General features: G+C 43.0%; 1 protein-coding gene across 12 annotated transcripts in view; it reads left to right on the top strand.

The window, feature by feature from the left end:
- Nucleotides 1–19,934, top strand: part of MAGI1 (membrane associated guanylate kinase, WW and PDZ domain containing 1) — a 673,862-nt gene that overhangs the window by 604,762 nt on the left and 49,166 nt on the right. For all 12 annotated transcript variants that reach the window (XM_027863725.1, XM_027863727.1, XM_027863720.1 and 9 more), the window contains one exon: nucleotides 12,903–12,934. In XM_027863725.1, the coding sequence (XP_027719526.1) occupies nucleotides 12,903–12,934 (32 nt within the window). The remainder of the gene's footprint in view (nucleotides 1–12,902; nucleotides 12,935–19,934) is intronic.

Here is a 19,934-nt window from a genome sequence, read left to right as displayed (position 1 = left end):
GCCTTCTCCTTCTGGCCTGGAAGCCAAAATAATTACTTGGGAGCTGCAAGTAGGACTGCAAACAGTTTCTCTTGTCCCAAAAGGCCATGTAAGAGCTGTGAACGAGAGACAGCCGGTGACAGCGTCAGCATTTATTCATTTACATGAGGAAACAAGTCAGGCTCAAAAGCCTGCTTGGTGGCTGTCAGCTTGGGAGCCGAGAAGCTGCCTCAGATAAGGATCTGTGTCGAGGCCAAGCAGGGACTCTAGGCCAAAGCTCTCTGAAGGGAAAGAACACTTTTAGCCCATATTAAATCAGGAGTAAAGAAAAGTAAGCCTGCTTCTTGCCTTCAAGGGGCCCACAGATCAGAAGCTAGAAAGCCTTTTACGGAATGATTAATTCACTTGTTTTACATCCCAATAGTAGGTAGACTCTTGAAGGTAGAGACTGGGTTTTCTGGTTTATTTTATTTTATTTTATTTTTGCCTTCTAAATGTTTGTTGATTGATTTAATCTTTCCGACCTCTCTCTGTGCAGGATGGAAGGAGAGGGAGTCATTTTATATGTGAAATGAAGGTTTCAGTCCCATTCTAAAGGCTGCACTTGCTGCTACAAAGCAGCAGGGCCATGTTTGAGTTACTTTCTGAAAGGCTAATACTTGCCAGATCATTAAGGACGAGATTGTTTTCTACAGCCTGGGCTAAGTGATCTGACGGTGGACTTGTGGTTTAATAGAAACACACCTGGGTGATTGAGAGTATAGTTGTTTCTAATGCGTGTATCCAGGTTGCATGCCCAAAAACCAACAACCAAATCCGGTCCCCCAAGTTACCATTACACTCCAGCTACCATGCCTATTTGGACCTTCATCGCCTCTCATCTGGACTGCTGCAAAAGCCCCTTAATTCATCTCCTTGCCTCATAGCTTTTTCTGCCTCCATTCCATCTTCCACCCAGCTTCCAAAGTGATGTCGCTGAAGCACGGGTCTTGCAGTGGCACCGGTGAATTCATTCACTGGATTCCTCTCCTTTCCTGGGTCTAACCCTCTGTGGAAGGGTTTCATTACCCTGGTGTGGGGAGCAGGAAACTCAGTGTTATGCCCTCCCCCTCAGTGAATTCCAATGGCTCTCTCTTACCTCTAGGGTCAAATATAGACTCATCTGTTTTATAGGCAAAGCCCAGGCTTATTACACGTTATTACTAACCTTCATATACTTCATAATCCAGCCAAATCCAGGCTCATTCTGCCTGCCATGCCACTGCCTTCTTGCTTTTCCTCCTATGAGACATTCCATTTTTTTGTGTATTCAGTGGAGGTTCCTGGAGAAACTCACCCTTGGGAAATGGGGGAGTGGGCAGTGACATGACAGAGATGTCCCAGGGGGCAAAGACTTCTACCCACTACTCCATGCTGCTTCTAATCACATCAAATAATAATTCCAAGGGACCCTAATAGCTTATTATAAAAGCATGTTCCTTCTTCCAATGTTTCTAATAAATGCCTCTCAAATATTATGAGAAAGATGGTATATTGAATAGTGTTTAGTGGGCTGATAAAGAATACATTTGTTCAGGCTTTATAGCTACATTACAATTCGGCTGCAATTATACAGTACACCAGGCCTTGTAAATATGTCCTGGGGAGAAACGGATGGCACCCTAGAGTGGCGATGGCTGATGGTATGCCCAACCTTTCACCTTAATGTCATGGGCTAGGCCTGGCGCAGGGAAGAAGAGTTGCAAAGTCATTAACATCTGAAGACTATTCAAAGCTCTGGGCAAGATGGATAGGTTGTCCCGATCCACTTCCCCAGGGGAAAATGATCACTCCACGACAGCTGTTTGAAATCGGTAGCATAAGTCCCTTTGGTAACTTCACAAAACAGTCTAAATCCAGAACCAGCCTGGGGAATGAATGCATGAAGTATTTATTAAGCATCTACTATGTACAAAGCATTGTGCTATTTATACAAATAGAAAAATAAGACAATTCACACTCTTAAGGAGCTTACATTCCAGTGAGGGAGATAATGCATAGGAAAGTTTTATCTGCAAGTCTGATGGAAAGGTCCCATGGTCCTTAGGGTGTAGTATCAAAGCAGATGCTAATGCCTCTTCTTTGACATCATTTCCACTGATATTCTATCCCGTTCTGATGTTGAACCATTTGACAGGGCCAAGCACTTTGGAGACAAGAACTTCCTTTTTCTGGGTCCTCAGTAAGTGGTTATAGCTCCCCCAGGAGCTGTTGCCAGGCTGCATCTTCACAGTGGCTGTGGGCACTGGGCTGGAAGCATTGCTGTTCCCGAGACTCTTAGGTTCCAGGTCTAGGGCTGTCTCCCATCAGGCTCTGAGGAGGAAAGATGGTGAATGAGATAATCATGCGGTGTGATTTGCCTGACACAGGCTGCCTCGTGGCTCTCCCTCAGGGTACCTTGTTTCTTCAGTTGGCTGGCTCACTGGCCCTGTCTGTGGCAGTTGTTTGCCAGCTGGTAGTGATGGCTCACCCCTTCTCTAGACTATGACCTCCATTTTCAAGAGCGCCTCAGGCTAGTCAGCCTTTATTCCCCTCTTGATTCTGCCTCTCACTTTCCAGACTTAACCCTCATGCTATTGATGGGGTCTATTCCCCCAACCCCACCTCTTTTCAGCCTCCTTTTGTCTGTTATCTTTCCTCATTAGGAGGTAAGCTCCTTAAAGGCAGGGACTGTTTTTCCTTTGGCTTATATTTGTACCCCAGCATGCAGTAGAGAGCCTGGCACGTGGCATGTGCTAAATAAAAACTTGTTGCACCCCTGGACTTTTTCCTTTGCTAGATGTGAAGCCAGGGAGAGCCCATTTCTGTTCCTGCTTCTGACGTTTACTTGCTATGTGACCATTAGCAATTCACTGGACCTCAGTTTCCTTGCCTGAAAAAATAGAGATTCAATTCAACAAGCTTTATCATTATTGCCTACTATTTGCTTACATTTGTATGGTTCCTTAAGGTTCGCAAAATTCTTTGTTATCTCATTTGAGCTATGTGCCAGTCACAGTGCTAGCAACAGAAATACAAGACATCTATAAACCAGTGTCTGCCCTCATCAAGCCAATTATTATTGGTGTTATTAGTCCAATTTGAAGTCACGTATTTTAGTTTGTTAGGCAAGTAGATGACGCAGTGCATAGAGCGCCATGCCTGGCACTAGAAAGACTCATCTTCCTGGATTGAAGTCTGGCCTCCGACACTTACTAGCTCTGTGACCCTGGGCAAGTCACTTCACCCTGTTTGCCTCAGTTTCTCATATGTAAAATGAGCTGGAGAAGAAAATGGCAAACTAGTCTAGTATCTTTACCGAGAAATCCCCAAATGGGATCACTGAGGGTCAGACACGATTGAAAAATGACTGAAATTTTTAGGTTGTCATGTGATTTCTGTGATTTCCCCTGGTAGTTGGTATCATTTGCTCTGGGAAACTGATAGCACAGGGTTAATGAGGACATTAAATTGCAGAAAACAAAAGAGAAAGAAAATACCTTTCTCTTGTTAAACATTCCCAAACTGAGCCATGCTATTCATTCTGGAAGGTGATCTGTTTCATTCTTGGTTGACCAGGATCCTGATGTCCTTCAGTGGAAATCATTTTTTGGCTTAAACATTGCCCGGCCCAAATACCCATGTAGGAACACACCCCCACACCCACACAAAGAGATCCTTGCTTTTCCCCCTCAGGCTCCCTAGGGGTCCCTCGTGTCCTGGTGTGACTGGCTGGGGCTTTCCTTTCTCTTCCTTTGAATCTCCTTAAGATGCAACTGCTTTAGTGAAGAAGACTGATTTTTTTTTTAACATGGTTTTCTTGCTTCCATTATTTAAAAATAAAATCTAAATGACAAGGAGTGGTACTGATTTTTTTTTCTGCTTTTGAAAAAATAGGGTTAATGGCCATTAGAGTTAATTATTTAGAGCGGGCTGGTTTGAATTTTTTTCTTTTCATCTGTAGATCGATCTTTGTGTTGCCAGGCAAATCTCAGTTTGTAGTTGGCATTGTGTCTTTCCTCCATCACTCTGCATTTGTATTCTGGTTGATCTCTTACTGTTTTGATTCAGGACAGCCTAAAAAAGAAAAAAAATGAAACACTACTCCCAGGCTCATGACTTTTCATGCAGCATCTTTCGGGCCAATAAATATTGCCCAACGATGGAGCCTCTAATGTGTTTTCTCCACCCTCCACCACCCCCCACACATGTTATATTTTGATTTCTTTTCAAATCTGTGCTTTCCGAAATTGACACCATGTCTTTTTCCACCTGGAGCCCTGCCCAGAGTAGAGATGAAGCGAGGGAGTGACCTTCTCCTCTGACTCCCCCGTTTGGTCCTTCCCATCAGCTGGCCTATATTTGCAGACTTTTAATGGGCTGCACTGATTGGAAGAGGTGACTCTGGGCGAGGAACCCTTTGCTATCGGCAGGTGGGTGTGTATGTTCTTCCTTGCCTTTCTTCTCTAATGCTGCTGTTCCAGTGGCGCAGAGTATCGGGAAGAAGAGGCAGAGAGTGGGTTCTCTGAGCATCGGCCATTCTTAGCCACGCTCATGCAGGTCCATCAGCGTGATGGACCAGCACAATCCAAAGCCATAGCTACTGATGTCCTGTGGAGAGCACTGGTGTCAAACTCATATAAAAACCAGGGCCCCTAAGTATAAACAAGGATGCCTGGGGGCCATATAGTGACTTAGTTTTAAAATGTAATACTATCTATGTTTCATTATATTTCCATTTATTTTGTCCCATATCTCCTAATTCCATCTCGATCTGATTCAGGGCGCACCCAGAAGTGTTGTGGGCTTCATGCTCCCCACCGGCTGCATGTTTAATACCTCTATTTTAGAGGCTGGTGGGACAAGAGGTTTGCTTAGGGTACCATTCTCCTTAGTACTCCCAGAGTGGATTTCATTATTCCTTTTGGACTCAGTGCTTTCAGTATGAATAGGAGGAAGGATCAGACTTCCACATAATATTCCACAGGAAGGACGAGCAGGATGGTGTCACGTGTGGAGTTCTGGTACTTAGAGTCAGGCAGGCCTGGCTCTGACACTCACTAGCTGTGTGACCCTGAACCCATTGTTGGACTTCCATGTGCCTCCAACAAATCATTCAAAATTATGGAAGTCCAGAGTTGGAAGGGCCATCAGTGGCCATCCAATCCAACCCTTAACCCCCTCACCCCCAACACACAACATAGTCAAGAAGTCCTTATTTAAAGATTCCCAGTGAGGGTGAATCCATCATCTCTTAAGGCAGTGCATTCAACTTTTGGATAGCACTAATTGTTAGCAAGTTTTTCCTTACATCTTCCCTAAATCTGACTTTTTTTTTCAATTTCTATTCAAATCTTGACTTTGACACATATTAGCTGTGTGACCTTGGGCAAGTCACTTAACAGAAGTTAAGTTCTTAATGCTTGCCAGTTCTTTTTCTTGCAGAAAAGATGACTGATGTCTATTGGTAGAGAGAGTTTTTGCTTTTTTTTTATCAGTGAAATCACTAGTTTTCATCCCTTTCTGCAGCCCCTGTCCTATAGAGCCGAATAGAAAAAGTCTAATGCCTCGTTTCTATTGTTGTTTTGTTTTATTTTTCCCTAGCACTTATCGACCCAACAGAATGTAAGCTCCTTGAGGACAGGGAGTGTGAGTTTTGTCTTTTTATCCCTAGTGCCTAACACACAGTAGATGTTAAATAAGCTCTTGTCAAATTGAATTGCATTGAATTACTAAATCTCCACAGGCTGCCATCTGCACTCTTGAATGGAGTTTCCATAGCAGGTACTTCCCTAGGCTGATGAAATTAGAGATCCCTCTCATATTCATTGGAGTTGCCCTGTTCTCCGTCTCCCCGAATAGGTAATGTCCATGCCTGGGGACAGGCAAAGTATGAACAGTTATATTCTAGGCAGAGCTCCACTGTGGACTCTGACCCAGGGATTGAACAAATACGTTATTAGCGTGGGTTTGTACAATGTCTCCTCGGGAGCTCCGAGTGAGTACCAAGGAGAATCTGTAATCCTCCCCTCATCACCCCAGAGAATCAGGAAAGAGACAGTTAGTAATGTCCCTTTGGGCAGCTCTGGCCTGGCTCATGACGCATTGTCTCTCAGAGTCCCGGCCTCTGACTTCTGCATTCCATGACCACTCCAGGCTGGGTGCCATTTTTTTCAGTTGCTGAATTAAAGGGCAATGCTGCATCCTGCATCTTTGTCTCTGGCAGAGGGGGATGGCCATTTGGTTTGGGGGGGGCTTGGAGAGAGGGCCGACCGAAGGAAACGCTTCCTCTGCTTACCGCTGCGGCTTTGCATCTGTCCTGCATCTTCTAGTCTTAGAGCTTCGTCTAGAGGACTGAAGGGTTAAGTGACTTGTTACCACCCCCACTTCCCCAGTAGGAATGGTTCTGGAGTAGGGTCTTTTAGATCTTCAGGCAATTTTTCTATACCTGCATTCCAGTTGTTTTCAGTGGGGCAGGCGTGAAATCCGTAATAATAATCAGAGCTCCCTGAAGTTAGATTGGAACATAGGTCTTCTATCTCTAAAGCCAATTATATATTACGTAATGAGCAAAGAAGTGAGTGAAATGACCATAATTGGATAATGAATAATGCAAACTTGTGGTGAGTTACTTAATTCGAATTTTGTCGTTCGGTCTTTTCAGTTGTGTCTGACTCTTCGTGACCCTATCTGGGGTTTTCTTGGCAAAGATACTGGAGTGGTTTGCTATTTCCTTCTCTGGCTCATTTTATAGATGAGGAGACTAAGGCAGATGGGGTGAAGTGACTTGCCCAGGGTCACACAGCTAGTAAGTGTCAGATTTGAACTCAGGTCTTCCTGACTCCAGCCTAGTCCTCTATCCACTGGGCAATCTAGCAGCCCTTAGAAGATGTAGAGACCAAATATTAAGGGCAGTGTGGCATGGTGAACAGACAGCTGGTCAAGAATACTCGGGTTCAAATGCTGCCTCTACAACGTAAGACCATAGGATCATTGGATGATAGCTTTAGAGATGAAAAGGACCCCAGAAGTCCAACCTACTCATTTTGTGAAGGAGGAAACTGAGGCCAGAGAGGTTAAGTCACTTGCCTGAGGTCACACAAATACCATGAGCTGGGGTTTGAATCCAGTCAGTCAGTAAGCATTTATTAAGTGTTTGCCATGTGCCAGGTACTGTACTAAGTGTTGAAGATACAAAGAAAGGCAAACCACTGTTCTTGCCCTCAAAGAACATTTAAACTGATAGAAAAAAAACACACGTAGGTAAGGAGGCATTTTTAAGATACAGGCTGAGGAAGTGGAAGATGATCTGAAGGTCTGGGTGAGTGTGGTGAGTTAGGGATAAAGATATACATAGATAGTTCAGCCCAAGATAATGAGAGAGAGAGACAGAGACAGAGAGAGAGACCAGAGGGATGGAGGAGAAAGAGGGAGAGACAGAGATACAGAGAGAAAGAAGGAAGGAGAAGAGAGAGCAGAGGGATGGAAGGCAGCGGAGGGAGCTAGAGAAAGAGAGAGGGAGAGAGAGAGAGAGAGACAGAGAAAGAGAGAGAAAACTAATGAACTAATGATTGGCTGGATCACCGACGTCTTCACAGAGGAGGTGACCCCACAAGATTCGAATTCTGAGAGGCAGAAAGGAAGAGAAGTGTACATGACATGGAGGGTGTCTCATACAAATGCATGAAGGCAGGAGATGAGATGTCAAGGTTGAGGAATGGTTGGGAGCATGGTTTGTTAAGAGCATTAACGAGACAGAAGGCACATTTGTTTGGCGAAAGGTCTTTCTGAGCCAGGCCTTGGAGGGGTTGGATGTAAGCCTGACGAGTTTGTCTGAAAGCGGATGTTTTTATATCAAACAGTTTATATGACATTGATTGCAGTGTGTGATCTTGGAGAGTTATTTGTAGCATTTTCCTTAAGTTCTGGCAATTAGTGCTGTGTGGTAGGTGGGCATGATTGCTCTTTCCTTGTAAAACTGAGGAGCACGAGCCCAAGAGAAGTTCAGGATCCTCCCTGAATGACAGAGTAAGTGGCATCGGAGGCCTTTGTTCTTCTGCTTGGCCCCCATCACTTTTCCAGGCAAGTGACTTAACCTCTCTGGCCTCAGTTTCCTCCTTCATAAAATGAGTAGGTTGGACTTCTGGAGTCCTTTTCATCTCTAAAGCTACCATCCCTTTGCCACACAGAAAGATCATGCTGTGACTCTATACCATAGAGGGCAATGAAGGTGATCAGAAGACCCCAAAATCTGCGCAGAATCTTGGAAGTGCAATTTGAGGAGTGGGCCCAGGTGGCAAATGACCATCCATATCTGGTGGAGGGGGAAGAGAAGGACAGCATCTAGAAGGTTATTATGCCTTCCCAGTCATTTATCTTCCCCTTTAACATTAAAAAATAGTTTATACCATTACCAGATTTGCCTTGTTATATGGTTTTATAACTATGGTTTTATAACTTATAACTAAGTTTTAATCATCAGCATACAATTTACTGTTTGGGATTCAGTCTTTTCCACATCTTTTCCTCTAAAACCTTATTCTTTTGTCTCATTGTGGCATAGAGGTCATAGGTGATAGAAGCAGCTGGGTGACACAGTGGATATGAGCATTAGACTTGAAGTCCAGAGTTCAAATCTAGCCTCAGGCACTTGGTAGCTGTGTGACCCTGGGCAAGTCACTTAACCTTTATGTACCTCAATTTCCTCATCGGTAAAATGGGGATAATAGTAGCACATTCCTCCCAAGGTTGTTGTGAGCATCAAGTGAAATAATATTTGTAAAGTATTGTGCAAACCCTGAAACGCTATAGAAATTCTAGCTATTTTTCATTATAATTGTGTTGGTGATGATGACGATGATGCTGATGATGATGGTGGTGATCATGATAACGATGCTGATGATGATGGTGATCATAACGATGATGATGATGATGGTGATCATAACGATGATGATGATGATGTCAGTGACAGTGATGATGATATGATCTTCTTGAGGGCAATCCCTACTTCATTTTTGTCTTTATATACCCAGTGCCTGACATAGTGATCACTTAATAAAGGATTGTTGATTGACAGACTTGGAGGCAGAATGAACCTTCGAGACCAGTTAGTCCCATTCTTTCTTCATACAGATGAGGAAACTGAAGTCTACTCAGTCTGCACAGGGTCCCACCAGCTTGTCATTGGCAAAGCCAGAATCTGAATCTGTATCCCAAACTCAAGAGTAGAGCCCTTTGACCAAACTGCCCTGTCTACTCTGCTCAGGTCATCTTGAGGTCCTATGCTAATGGGAAGCAAGCTCTACCAAGCACTAGCAGATGAGAAAGGTCTGTAGTAGGGGCCTGTCATCAGGCCAATATCAACCTTCCAACTCTGGCTAATTGCCAGAAAGTGGTGCTTCCTCCCACCCAACCAAAGTATTTTTCAGCCACACCAACTCAGGGGAAAAGTCTACTAAGATGTGAAAAGAATAGTGAGTGTCCTCAGTAGAACAAACTGATGAAATCTCTATTCTTTTGAGGCTAAATAATTGACTGTTCTTTGAACACATGCCTCTCTTTTGAAGTACTTCGAGACATCTTTGAAGCGACATTTCCCTTTAGGTTCTAAAAAGCCAATGGAAACATAGAATCTGTCTCTTCTGTGTTTCCCTCTGAATGAACCAACTTAGCCCTTCAAAACAGCTGCCATTTATTTCCTTCTACCTGGATTGTAATCGGTATCATGAGTCATACAGAATGGCCTTACTCCTGAAATAGAGGTTGCATGTTTGAATAAAAATAATAACACGGCTACTGTAAAAACAGCAAGGGGGATAATATGGCATAGTAGAGGACAGGCCTTAGTGTCCATTGGACTTGGGTTGAAGGCTTACTTATGGCCCATAGTAGCTGGGAAACCTTGAGGGTCACTCAATATTTCAGTGACCCAGATAACTAAGAACATCATCACAGAATTTCAGTAACATTCAACAAGTCTGACCCATTCCTCAGAGAAATCCCCACTATCACGCAACCTGTAAATTGTTGTTCAGTGCTGTGCTGGAAGACCTCCAAGGAAAGGGAACCCACCACTTCCCATTCACTTCTTAGCATTTCTAATTTTTATGCAGTTCTGAGTTCAACTCTCATCTCAAATACTCGCCAGCTGTGTGACCCTGGGCAAGTTACTTAACCTCTGCCTCATTTCCTCCACTGGGAGGGGCAGCTAGGTGGTGAAGTGGATAGAGTGCCAAGCCTGGAATCAGGAAGACTCATCTTTGTGAGTTCAAATCTGGCCTCATGAGCCCGAGGAGGAAATGGCAGACCACACCAGTATCTTTGTCAGGAAAATCCCAAATGGGATCATGGAGAGTCGGACATGACAGAAAATGGCTCAACAACAAAAATGAATTAGGGGATTGGACTCCATGGCCTCTAAGGTTCCTTCCAGCTCTAAATATATGATCCTATAATTCTCTGAGTTGCCCATCTGCATTGGTGGAGGGAATTCCCATGCAAAAAGTTGCATACGCCAATGACATCACAAGTCTTGGCCCAAACATTTATAGTACCTCAAAGTCTTCAAGGGAGAGCCAGTGATGTGTTTCATATGTGATAGGCACTGAGGTGTGTATCCATAATCAATAAGTACTGAGTTCCCTTCCAACTCTCAAATGTGATCTGGAGGAAAGCAACCAACATGGTGAGGGGACTGAGAATCAGGTCCTAGGAGGAAATGTTGAAAGGAACTGAAGGCATTTACTCCAACTCCCTCCTTTTAATCATGAGGAAGCTTAAATTATTTGCCCAAGGCCTCACAAGTAGTAAACATTGAAGGAGGGATTTGAACCCAGGTCCTTTGCTTTCAGGGTCAGTACCCTTGCTCCTATAGCAGGCTGCCTCCCCCAATTTACATAGCCAACTCTTGGGTGATCCAGAAATGCATGAGCTGAGCCTCTGCAGCCTTTCAGAAGGGAGGGGTCCTAGGAGGTGTCATTACTGGCATGCTGAGTTTGGAGCAGATGTCATTGGAAATGGTCATCTAAATGCCTTTCTCCTCATGTTCCCACTTCAGTTTCTGTGTGTGTCACTTGTGTTAAAGTTAGTCTAGTTCACAGTTTAGCAAGTCACTTGCAGAAGAGTTGGACTCATCATGCTGCATAAGGGGGCCCATGAATCATTTTCTAAAAAAGAAAGTTGAAGTTTTGAAAGCAAATTATTCAGATTTTTGAAAATGTGTCTTGTGTGTTCCATAGATATCATCTGCTTTGAGCTTGCATACACCAGCTCAGAAAGACCCCCATGTGCAAATCATTACTTTTCAAGTGCTAAAAATGAAGGAAGTAAATCAGCATTTGTTAAGTGCCTACTACGTGCCAAGCGCCATGCTAAGCCCTTTACCAATGTTAACCCATTTGATCCTAGCAATAACACTGAGAGTTTGGTGATGTAATTGTCCCACTTTTACAGTTGAGGAAACTGAGGCAGAGGTTAACTGACTTACCTGTGGTCACACAGCTAGTGAGGCAGGATTCAAATGCAGATCTTCCAGCACTCTGCCTGCTGTATGACTTAGCTGCATTTTTTTGTCTCCTTCCTCAACCCAATTGGCATACCTGTGATGATCAAAAGAGCACCATTCAAATCCGGCCTCAGACCAAACACTTGACACTTACTATGCATGTGACCCTGGGCAAGTCACCCCAATTGCCTTAAAAAAAAAAAAAGAGTGCCATTCCCCTCTGTGTTAATGTAATTTGTTTAAATGTAATGTCCCCTTATTAAGATGTCACCTCTCGCTTTTTGTATTTATATCCCCCGTGTTTAGCACAGTGCCTGGCACATAGTAAGTGCTTATTAAAGGCTTTTTCTTTAATTAATTCATTGTTTCTTTCTTCTATGGATTTCTCTAACCAAGTAATAAGTCAGCTCTTTTAAGCATTGCCATTAAGCATCATGGCACACAGTAGGTGCTTAAATAAAGGTGTGCTGACTGACTGATGTTACTCTCTCATATAAGAGCTATCGTCCCATTTAGATTGAATATGTCCACCAAGTCAGCCTGATGTGGCCAGACCAATTATCCAGGACCATTTCCATGTCCTTTCTTACCTTTCTTTACATTCCTCCATTTTAATGATTTCCTTCTTGTCAGGGTAGGGCAGTGTCCACGAAGATTCCCTCTCTCACTCCCAAACTGCCTGTTTCTCCCTCAAGAGCTACTTCCAGCCGGAGTTCTTCCTAACCTCAAATGGGTTGGGTGACCAACAGGCAGTGAGGCATATGCTGCTATGTAGAGAAGGCTTGTATCCCCAGCATAGACTTTGAGCAAACTTGGGTTTGTGTTCATAAATAATCTTTTTGTGCTATTGAAACATTCTCTGTCTTCGTTTGGGTGCTCGGGCTACGCTGCTCATCCGAGGCAGACGTGCATGTGCGATCCCCAAAGATAAACGCATTTTAATAGGGTCCATTTTTAGCGTGTGCTGCTTTTTAAAAAACAAACATGTTTTCCTCCTGCTGTTCTGATTGGTGTGATAGAATTGACAAGCAGATCGCGTCAAAAGAAAATATCCGGGGCTTAATTGTAAGTTAAGTCTCTCTTAATCCAAGGGAGCATTTGAGATTCTGTCCAAGTGTTCAATTTCCCAGGCCACCGAGGTCTGTGAATTTCTTTCCCCAGCCTCCAGGCTGCTGCAGCACAAGTCAGCATAGCTAATGCAGACAGATCTCCCTGCCTCTCTCTCCCTCTCTCTCCGCTTTTATTTGATATGAACAGACTGGTAACTCCAATGCCAGAGAGGAATCTGACATAACTCTGCAGATGGCTATGTTACATTGATACACCTGGGGATTTTTCTTTAAGGAAAAGGTAACATTTACATGCTAATGATTATTTTTTTCCCTTGTTGCCATTTTTTCAGGACTGCCAGTCCCAAAGAGGAGCCCAAAGTCGGTAAGGACTTCTCATCTACTCTGGGGTTTTTCTGGGTGGTGGTTGCGGGGAGGAGGGCTATGGATGGCTTGGTTTGGGGGTTTAATTTTATGAACAGTGCTTTGTGGTGGGTGGGGAATCTGAGGGCTAATGCTGGAATCATTAAGTTCTGGGTGTCTGGTGCAGCAAGGATTGTTTAAAACTGCAGACTGATTTGGGGGCAGCCTACAGCAGCCCGGTTAAAGCGTGTTTGAACATTTTTTAAAAAGCACGTAAAGAAGAAAATCCCCAACTATTTCAGTAGGTGACTTTCTTAGCTGTTTTAACTTGAAATAAATGTCATTGTTTCCTTTGAAAAAGGCTCCACCTTCATTCTCAATAGCATTCCACCCTACCGGGTCTTCCTACCTCTAATATTCCTATACTCCCTCCCCTCGATTTTTCTGTGCACCAGGTGATGAATTATTTACAAAAGATAAAGCATGCATGTTTAAGAAAGAATCCCACTGCTGGTGCCTGGATTTATGTGTCCATGTAAAGCATGGGCTGTCTGAGCGATGAGAGTAAGACATTTCCTTGCTTGGGGAGGGCAGCCTTTGTTGTTTCTGAGAGATTTTAGCAGTACTATATTGCAGGTGTATGATTCTTTAAACTCTCTCTCTCTCTCTCTCTCTCACACACACACACACACACACACACACACACACACACACACACACACAAAATCAATATTTTGCTGTCCCTTCTAATCTGGATTCCCTTTAGGAGCATTAACTAGTTGATGGGTTAGCTAATAGCTTAGAGGTTAGGATGGCGGTGAAAGCCTGGCTCCCGGGAAACAGATTTAGAGGCTACTTTAAAACTCAAAATTGGAAACTCTGTTGCTTATGGAAATTGATCAGGGAAGACAAGGCTTCCTATTTCATTAAAATAAGGGTGAGGCGAACATAAAACCTAGAAAGCTTAGCTGGGCACATTAAGAACTGTCCTGGCCTCTAAGACCCTCCTCTAAAACTTTGCAAAGGGTCTGTGGCCAGCTCTGACATTTGTAGCTTATTCTGTTCCACCTGTCTGAAAGAGCTCGTGAGAAGGGGGCTGTGGCTGGGGGAGCCAGAAGGAGGGGAGATTCCTTAGTAAAATTAGAGAGCCTCCTGCTTTTCTTAAGCTTTTCTGTAAGTTCTTGTTTCCTCCTGATGAAAAGAAAAAGAAAAATCCCTGTAATAATTAATGCAATTCCAGTGGCTGGGAGCAATGCTGATTAAAGGCACGTGACTTCGGGCTGCTACCACTGTCAGCTTACATTAATGTGGAGTCCCAGAAGTGCTCCTCGGAGCTCATGCTAAAAATCATAGAAATGCCCAAATGTGTGTGTGTGTGTGTGTGTGTGTGTGAGCGCATGCGTGTGCGTGTGAGTATGTGTGTGCATGTGTGCGTGAATGTGTGTGTGCATGTATGCGTGTGAGCGTGTGTGTTATCCCTGTCACAGGCAGAAACTAATTTGGCCTCCAGTAAAATAGAAACGGGTCTGAGAAAATGCATGGGAAGAGCCCAGGATGTCTGAGCCCCCAACTACCTATTCTTCTCTGGCCAAGTAGCCTATCATGATACTTGGGATCTTATATTTATGTTGCAGCATCGGTGATGAGCACATTCAAATTGGGAGGGATTTAGAGATACTGGGGAGAATGGACTCAATAATTTTACAGCTCGTTCAGCCTCTGCCAGGTTTAAGTGATTCATGGAAGTTCATTTGCATATTTCTGCTCCACAGAAGGTCCTTTGGTGATGCTTACTTACTCTGTACTCAGAGGAGGTCCAACTGATGGAGAACTGGGGCTCTGCTCTGGGCTCACTAAAGGCCAGTTAATTTCCTGCGCCAATTTGCTTTTGTGAAAGCAATGTCATTAACAAGCCAATAGCTTTGGTCCTACTCCTGGAAAAAGTCTCCTTCATTGCTTTGTCTCACTTGGCTGACTCTTAGTCACCACAACCTGGAAGTGTGCTCTTGTTGGGGTGGAGAAGGGAGCGATCTCCAAGAACAGGTCTTTCCTTGGTCATTGTGTCAGTTCTGAGATGGCTATTGTCACCATGTCACTTTCCCCTCATCTCCCCCCGGCAGCTGTCTCACAATACTCCCTGCAAGGGAAATTAGCAGGTGCCCTGTACGGTGCATAAAACTGCCCTTGTCATCTGCAATGAGGAGGAGCACTTTTTGGGAAAACATCTATTTCAATGTCACACCCTCGTCCCCTGATTTTTTACTTTGTGTGTTTAATGATAAACTATTTTGGAAAAAGAAAAGAATTTGGCTTTGAGGTTTGGGGTTTGGGTTTTTGTTTTGTTTTGTTTTGTTTTGTTTTGGATGGGGTGGTTCATGGACATTGAGATACTAGCTGTCAGAATATCTGGAGGCCAGTGAAAGGACAACTTGAGACCAATCACAGCCACAGAGACCACATGATTGAATTTCCTAGGATCATGTCAGAACTATTTATAAGGATCATAGATCTTGAGCTGGAAGGAGCTTAAGGTTGTACAGCACAAACCCCTGTCATTTTACAGATGAAGCAAATGATTCCCGATGAGTTTAAGTGACTTAATTATGGTCCCAGAGCAAGATTTTCCTTCCCCCAAGTCCAGAATCTGAACCAATGTGCCACTGGTCATTGCCTCAAATATCTCTTAGGGCTCAGAAACTACTGTTGGTTTGAGAGCATGGTGGCAGCATTCCCTTTGCGTGGGCTTTTTTCATCATATTTTCAATAATTTAAAGGTTTTGATGAGATCAGAAAAGCCCGCCTCTTTCATCTGACTCTTCCCACCCAGACACTTCCTGTAGCTTTTTCTTAATAGAGCATATTACCTGCTGGATTCAGCTTTAAGTGTTGAATTTGTGGTTTGAGTACTCACTCAGGACAGTGATAGTATCATGAGTTCATTTAATATGAGCCACAATAAGATGATTTGAGTGAAATCCTTGATTTTTTTTAAATGAATGGCAGAAACAAAGCCAGGTCAATTTCAGGGATTTTCATGGTTTTCTTTCACCTGAATCAGTTGCCTGGATTAGAAATTTATTTATTTATTTTTATTAATTCTAATTCTGTCTCACTCTTCTATGTTCGTTCGAAGATTAGAGGAGGATGGGAAATGGAAATCCCCAAATAATCCAAAACTATTCTTATTAGCTAATCATGATTTGTCTCCCATCTTTGTCCATGCCCCTGCCCCCCCCCCCCCATTTCTCTGAATTACTTAAAAGGTAATAACAGTAGCAAGTTTTTTGATTTTTTACTGAACTCTTTTTTTTTTCTCACTCTCTCAGTCCTCTGGAATGTAGGCCTTCAGTGGAGGGCCCAGTGGGGTGTAAGGGCAGGAAGGATTCAGGGTCAAGGTTCAATGGAGGTTCCAGTGGTATAGGGAATATGTGGAAAGCTTGAGAGCTGCTGAACACCATTCCACTTCTATTTTCTGTTCTCTTGAAAACCTAGAGAAGAGACATTTTGCAGGTTTGGTTAGCTCTTCCAAGAATTCTGTTTATTTTCAAGAACCAATATACATTTTCTTGCCCAGTCAATTTTCCCCCCTTTTTTCCTCATTGATAACCAGGATCCCCTGTGAAGTGCCTTTTTTTTTTTAAATCCACAAATGATCTAGTGCATATAAAATTCTTTCTCAACCTTTAGGTACTATATGAATGCAAGCTATTGTTGTTCCTTTTAGATCCTAAAAAGATGAGACACTCAGAGTAAATAATTATAACTTGAATTTATATAGTCTTTTAAAATCTGTAAAGCTTTGACTCTGTGTGAGGTCAGGAGTATGTTATTATTATAGCTTGTTCTATAGATGAGGCATCTGAAAACTGGGGCAGCTATGTGGCACGGTACGTAGAGCACCAGGCCTGGAATCAGGAAGACCTGAGTTCAAATCCAGCCTCAGAGACTTACTAACTATGTGACCCTGAGCTAGTCACTTACCCCTGTTTGCCTCAGTTTCCTCATCTGTAAAATGATCTGGAGAAGGAACAAGATGAAGTGACTGGTCCATGGCCACACATTTAGTAAATAGTAAAGTCTGGGGTCAGGTAAGGTAAGGAGGGTAAAGATCTCTTCATTGTTGTTAAACATTTCTTTCTTGTTGTTGAGGTTAGACAGCTCATTTTTCCCCCTTCAATCTTTGGTGACACATGGTCCTAATTACTGACGTGTGCAGTGGGTTTTCGTTTTGTTTTTTGTTTTTTTTTTCCTGAATATAGTGTTGAGATCTGTTGTAGACTGAGGCCTCAGCAAGTAAGTGAACAGGAAATAATGTGGCCTAGAAATGACAAATCGATTCATAATTTTGCTTTAAAATGGATCAATTTGCCATATTTGTGCCACACCAATTCTTTTTATCATTTAGGTTCCTAAGTGCTGTCTATAGTCATTTGCTTTTCAGAGCAACTATTTTCAGTTCATATTATAGATATTCCCATTTGTAAAGCTCTCAGAGAAATACTGATAAGCTGATTTTTCCCTTGTACTTTTTCCTTATTACTGCCTCCCAATTTGACTATTCTCCCAGAGAGCAGCGAGCAAGTAAATAATAACAGTGGCAAAATTATCATAATATTAGCAGTAATGATTCCACCATTGTGGCACAGTGGTATCTGTAGTAGTGGATAGCTATCTCCCCATGGAGTCAGGTCCTTACTCCACTACATCCTTTCTGACTATGTGACCCCAAGAAGCCACTAGATCCCGTAGACCTCCAAACAGTTCCCTAAGGCCAGAGGTTAAAGGGCTCTCACATTTTGGTCTTGCAGACGCCCTGAATTCATTAGTAGAGGGAGTGATCTCACTGTGAGTATCCTGGAATGAAATCACAAGGGCCATCCAAAAAAGTAACACTCCCAATGATAGCTAACATTCCCATGATGCTTTAAGGTTTGCAGAGCATTTCACATACGTAAATAAACTTAAATTAGTTTATTTAATCCTTATAACAATTAAGTGAGGTAGATATTATGGGTCCTATTACTCCCATTTTAAAGATATGGAAACCTAAGATTCATCAAGGTTCAATGACTTGTGATGATCAAACCACCAATGTCAGGGCCAGGTGTCTTCTGACACATGCCCAATGTTTCTCTCTGCTCTGTTTCACTATATACTCAGTACACACACACACACACACACACACACACACACACACACATACACACATACACACATACACATATAAACGTGCATCCTGATGGTCTTGGGACACTCAACAAAGCTGTTCCAAATGAAGCCAGTGACCCTCTCCCCCATAGAATATGTCCCACTGATTTTGGCCACTGAAAAGCAGAAATCTGTCTCCAATTTGGGGTCTTTCCTATTCTTAGCCTTGTTACTAGAAATGTTGCTATTGTTGATACTGGTTGATCTGAGAAGCCCCCCTCTTTCCAGATCATAGAATTTTAGAACTTAGGGATCAAAGATTACAGCTCCTTTTTCTTCTTCTTTTTTTTTTTTTTACAGATGAGAAAAGTGAGGCACAGAGAAATAAAAGCAGCTACTCCCAAAGCATGGCTAATAATAATAATTGATGATGATGATGACAGTGATGATGATAATAGAAACTCCCTTTTATATAGCATTTATAGAGATTTAGAAGGTACTTAGTATAGTAGACAGGATCCTGGGCTATTCTGCCTCAGACCCTTGAGCAAGTACTTCCTGACTCCCCCTAGTTCTCTACCATGAAGCCAGTTTTCCTCTAGACCCCAAGTCTACTGACCCTTCCCCCTACATCACCCTGACTCCCATGACCTCACTGCAGTTAATTACTGTGCAGGTGAGGAAACCCAATCCCTAATGTCTCATTACCAACATAGGCTGATGAGAGGCCATCTCCTCCCTCCCCCTCATTTTTTACAGATGAGAAATTGGAGCCCCAAAAGCTAACACAGAGAGTAAGTGCCAAAGGTGGGAATCAGAACCCAGAGCGTCTCATTTCACATCCAGCGGACACTGCGCGGTGGTCCCTCTCCAGACCAATTCTTCATTCTAGAAAAGTTATCATGGGGCAAGATCTGTGCTAGACATAGAAAATATGAAGACACAAATGAGACAGCCCCTGCCCTCAGGAAGCTTACATTCTCTGTACAAAAACCATTATGTACAGAATACACACTAAATAAGTGCAAGGGAGTTTAGGGAGGATGTAAAATAAGGTGAGACCTAGTATTTCTGATGAGGTTGAACAGTGAATATATTCTAGGTCCCATGCCTCCTGGGTGGTTTTAAAGACTCCTGAAATAGCAAACGGTGACCATCATTGGAGAGTTGTATAAACATGGCCTCTATTTGTGTAAGATTCTTGACACTGACCCAGGAAAGGCTTGCATCCTAACTAATTAGCATATTCATGACTTCTCAATGGTGGGTGCTGAACCTTCCCTGACTCCATGCAGATGGCATGTCTTTAGAAAACCAGAGTCTCTAACAAGATCTTAAACACTGAATACATTTTCAAATTAAGTTATTTTCCTAATTGAGCTCCATTTTAAAAAAATGAAATGAGGCTATCTACATGAAAACTCTTAATGGGGTAGCGGAGAGGGAATACAACTTAGAACTTGCCACTCAGTGGTATTCTCACCCTGGCCCTGTTTTTATCATTTAATTTTCATCTTCTACAAACCAGGAATGAAATTTAGAAGGAGCATAGAAGGAACACAGAGGTACAGTTTGACTGAAATGCTCCTTTGCCAAGCTTTCGATAAAGCATCTATAATTATCTAGAAAATTAGTCCTGAAATGAATCCTTTATTGAGAAGGTGGAAGGGTATAATATACTGGGGGAGAAAAATGGTCTGATTCAACCCAGCATACTGTACCTGAACATCCATCTTTCCTGAAGCTCATGTTCCCTTGTCTCTCAAAGCGAACAAGGCCTTTCAGCCCAAATTCAGTACAGTGATAGAATTGTCCATAGCTTCATGTAACTGCCAGAAGGTAGGATGTCCACCCACTTACCACTCTGGGAGCAG

Source organism: Vombatus ursinus, unplaced genomic scaffold (assembly GCF_900497805.2).
Source record: "Vombatus ursinus unplaced genomic scaffold, bare-nosed wombat genome assembly UNPS02014773.1, whole genome shotgun sequence".
Classification (NCBI taxonomy): Eukaryota; Metazoa; Chordata; class Mammalia; order Diprotodontia; family Vombatidae; genus Vombatus; species Vombatus ursinus.
This window is presented reverse-complemented; position numbering and strand designations above follow the sequence as displayed.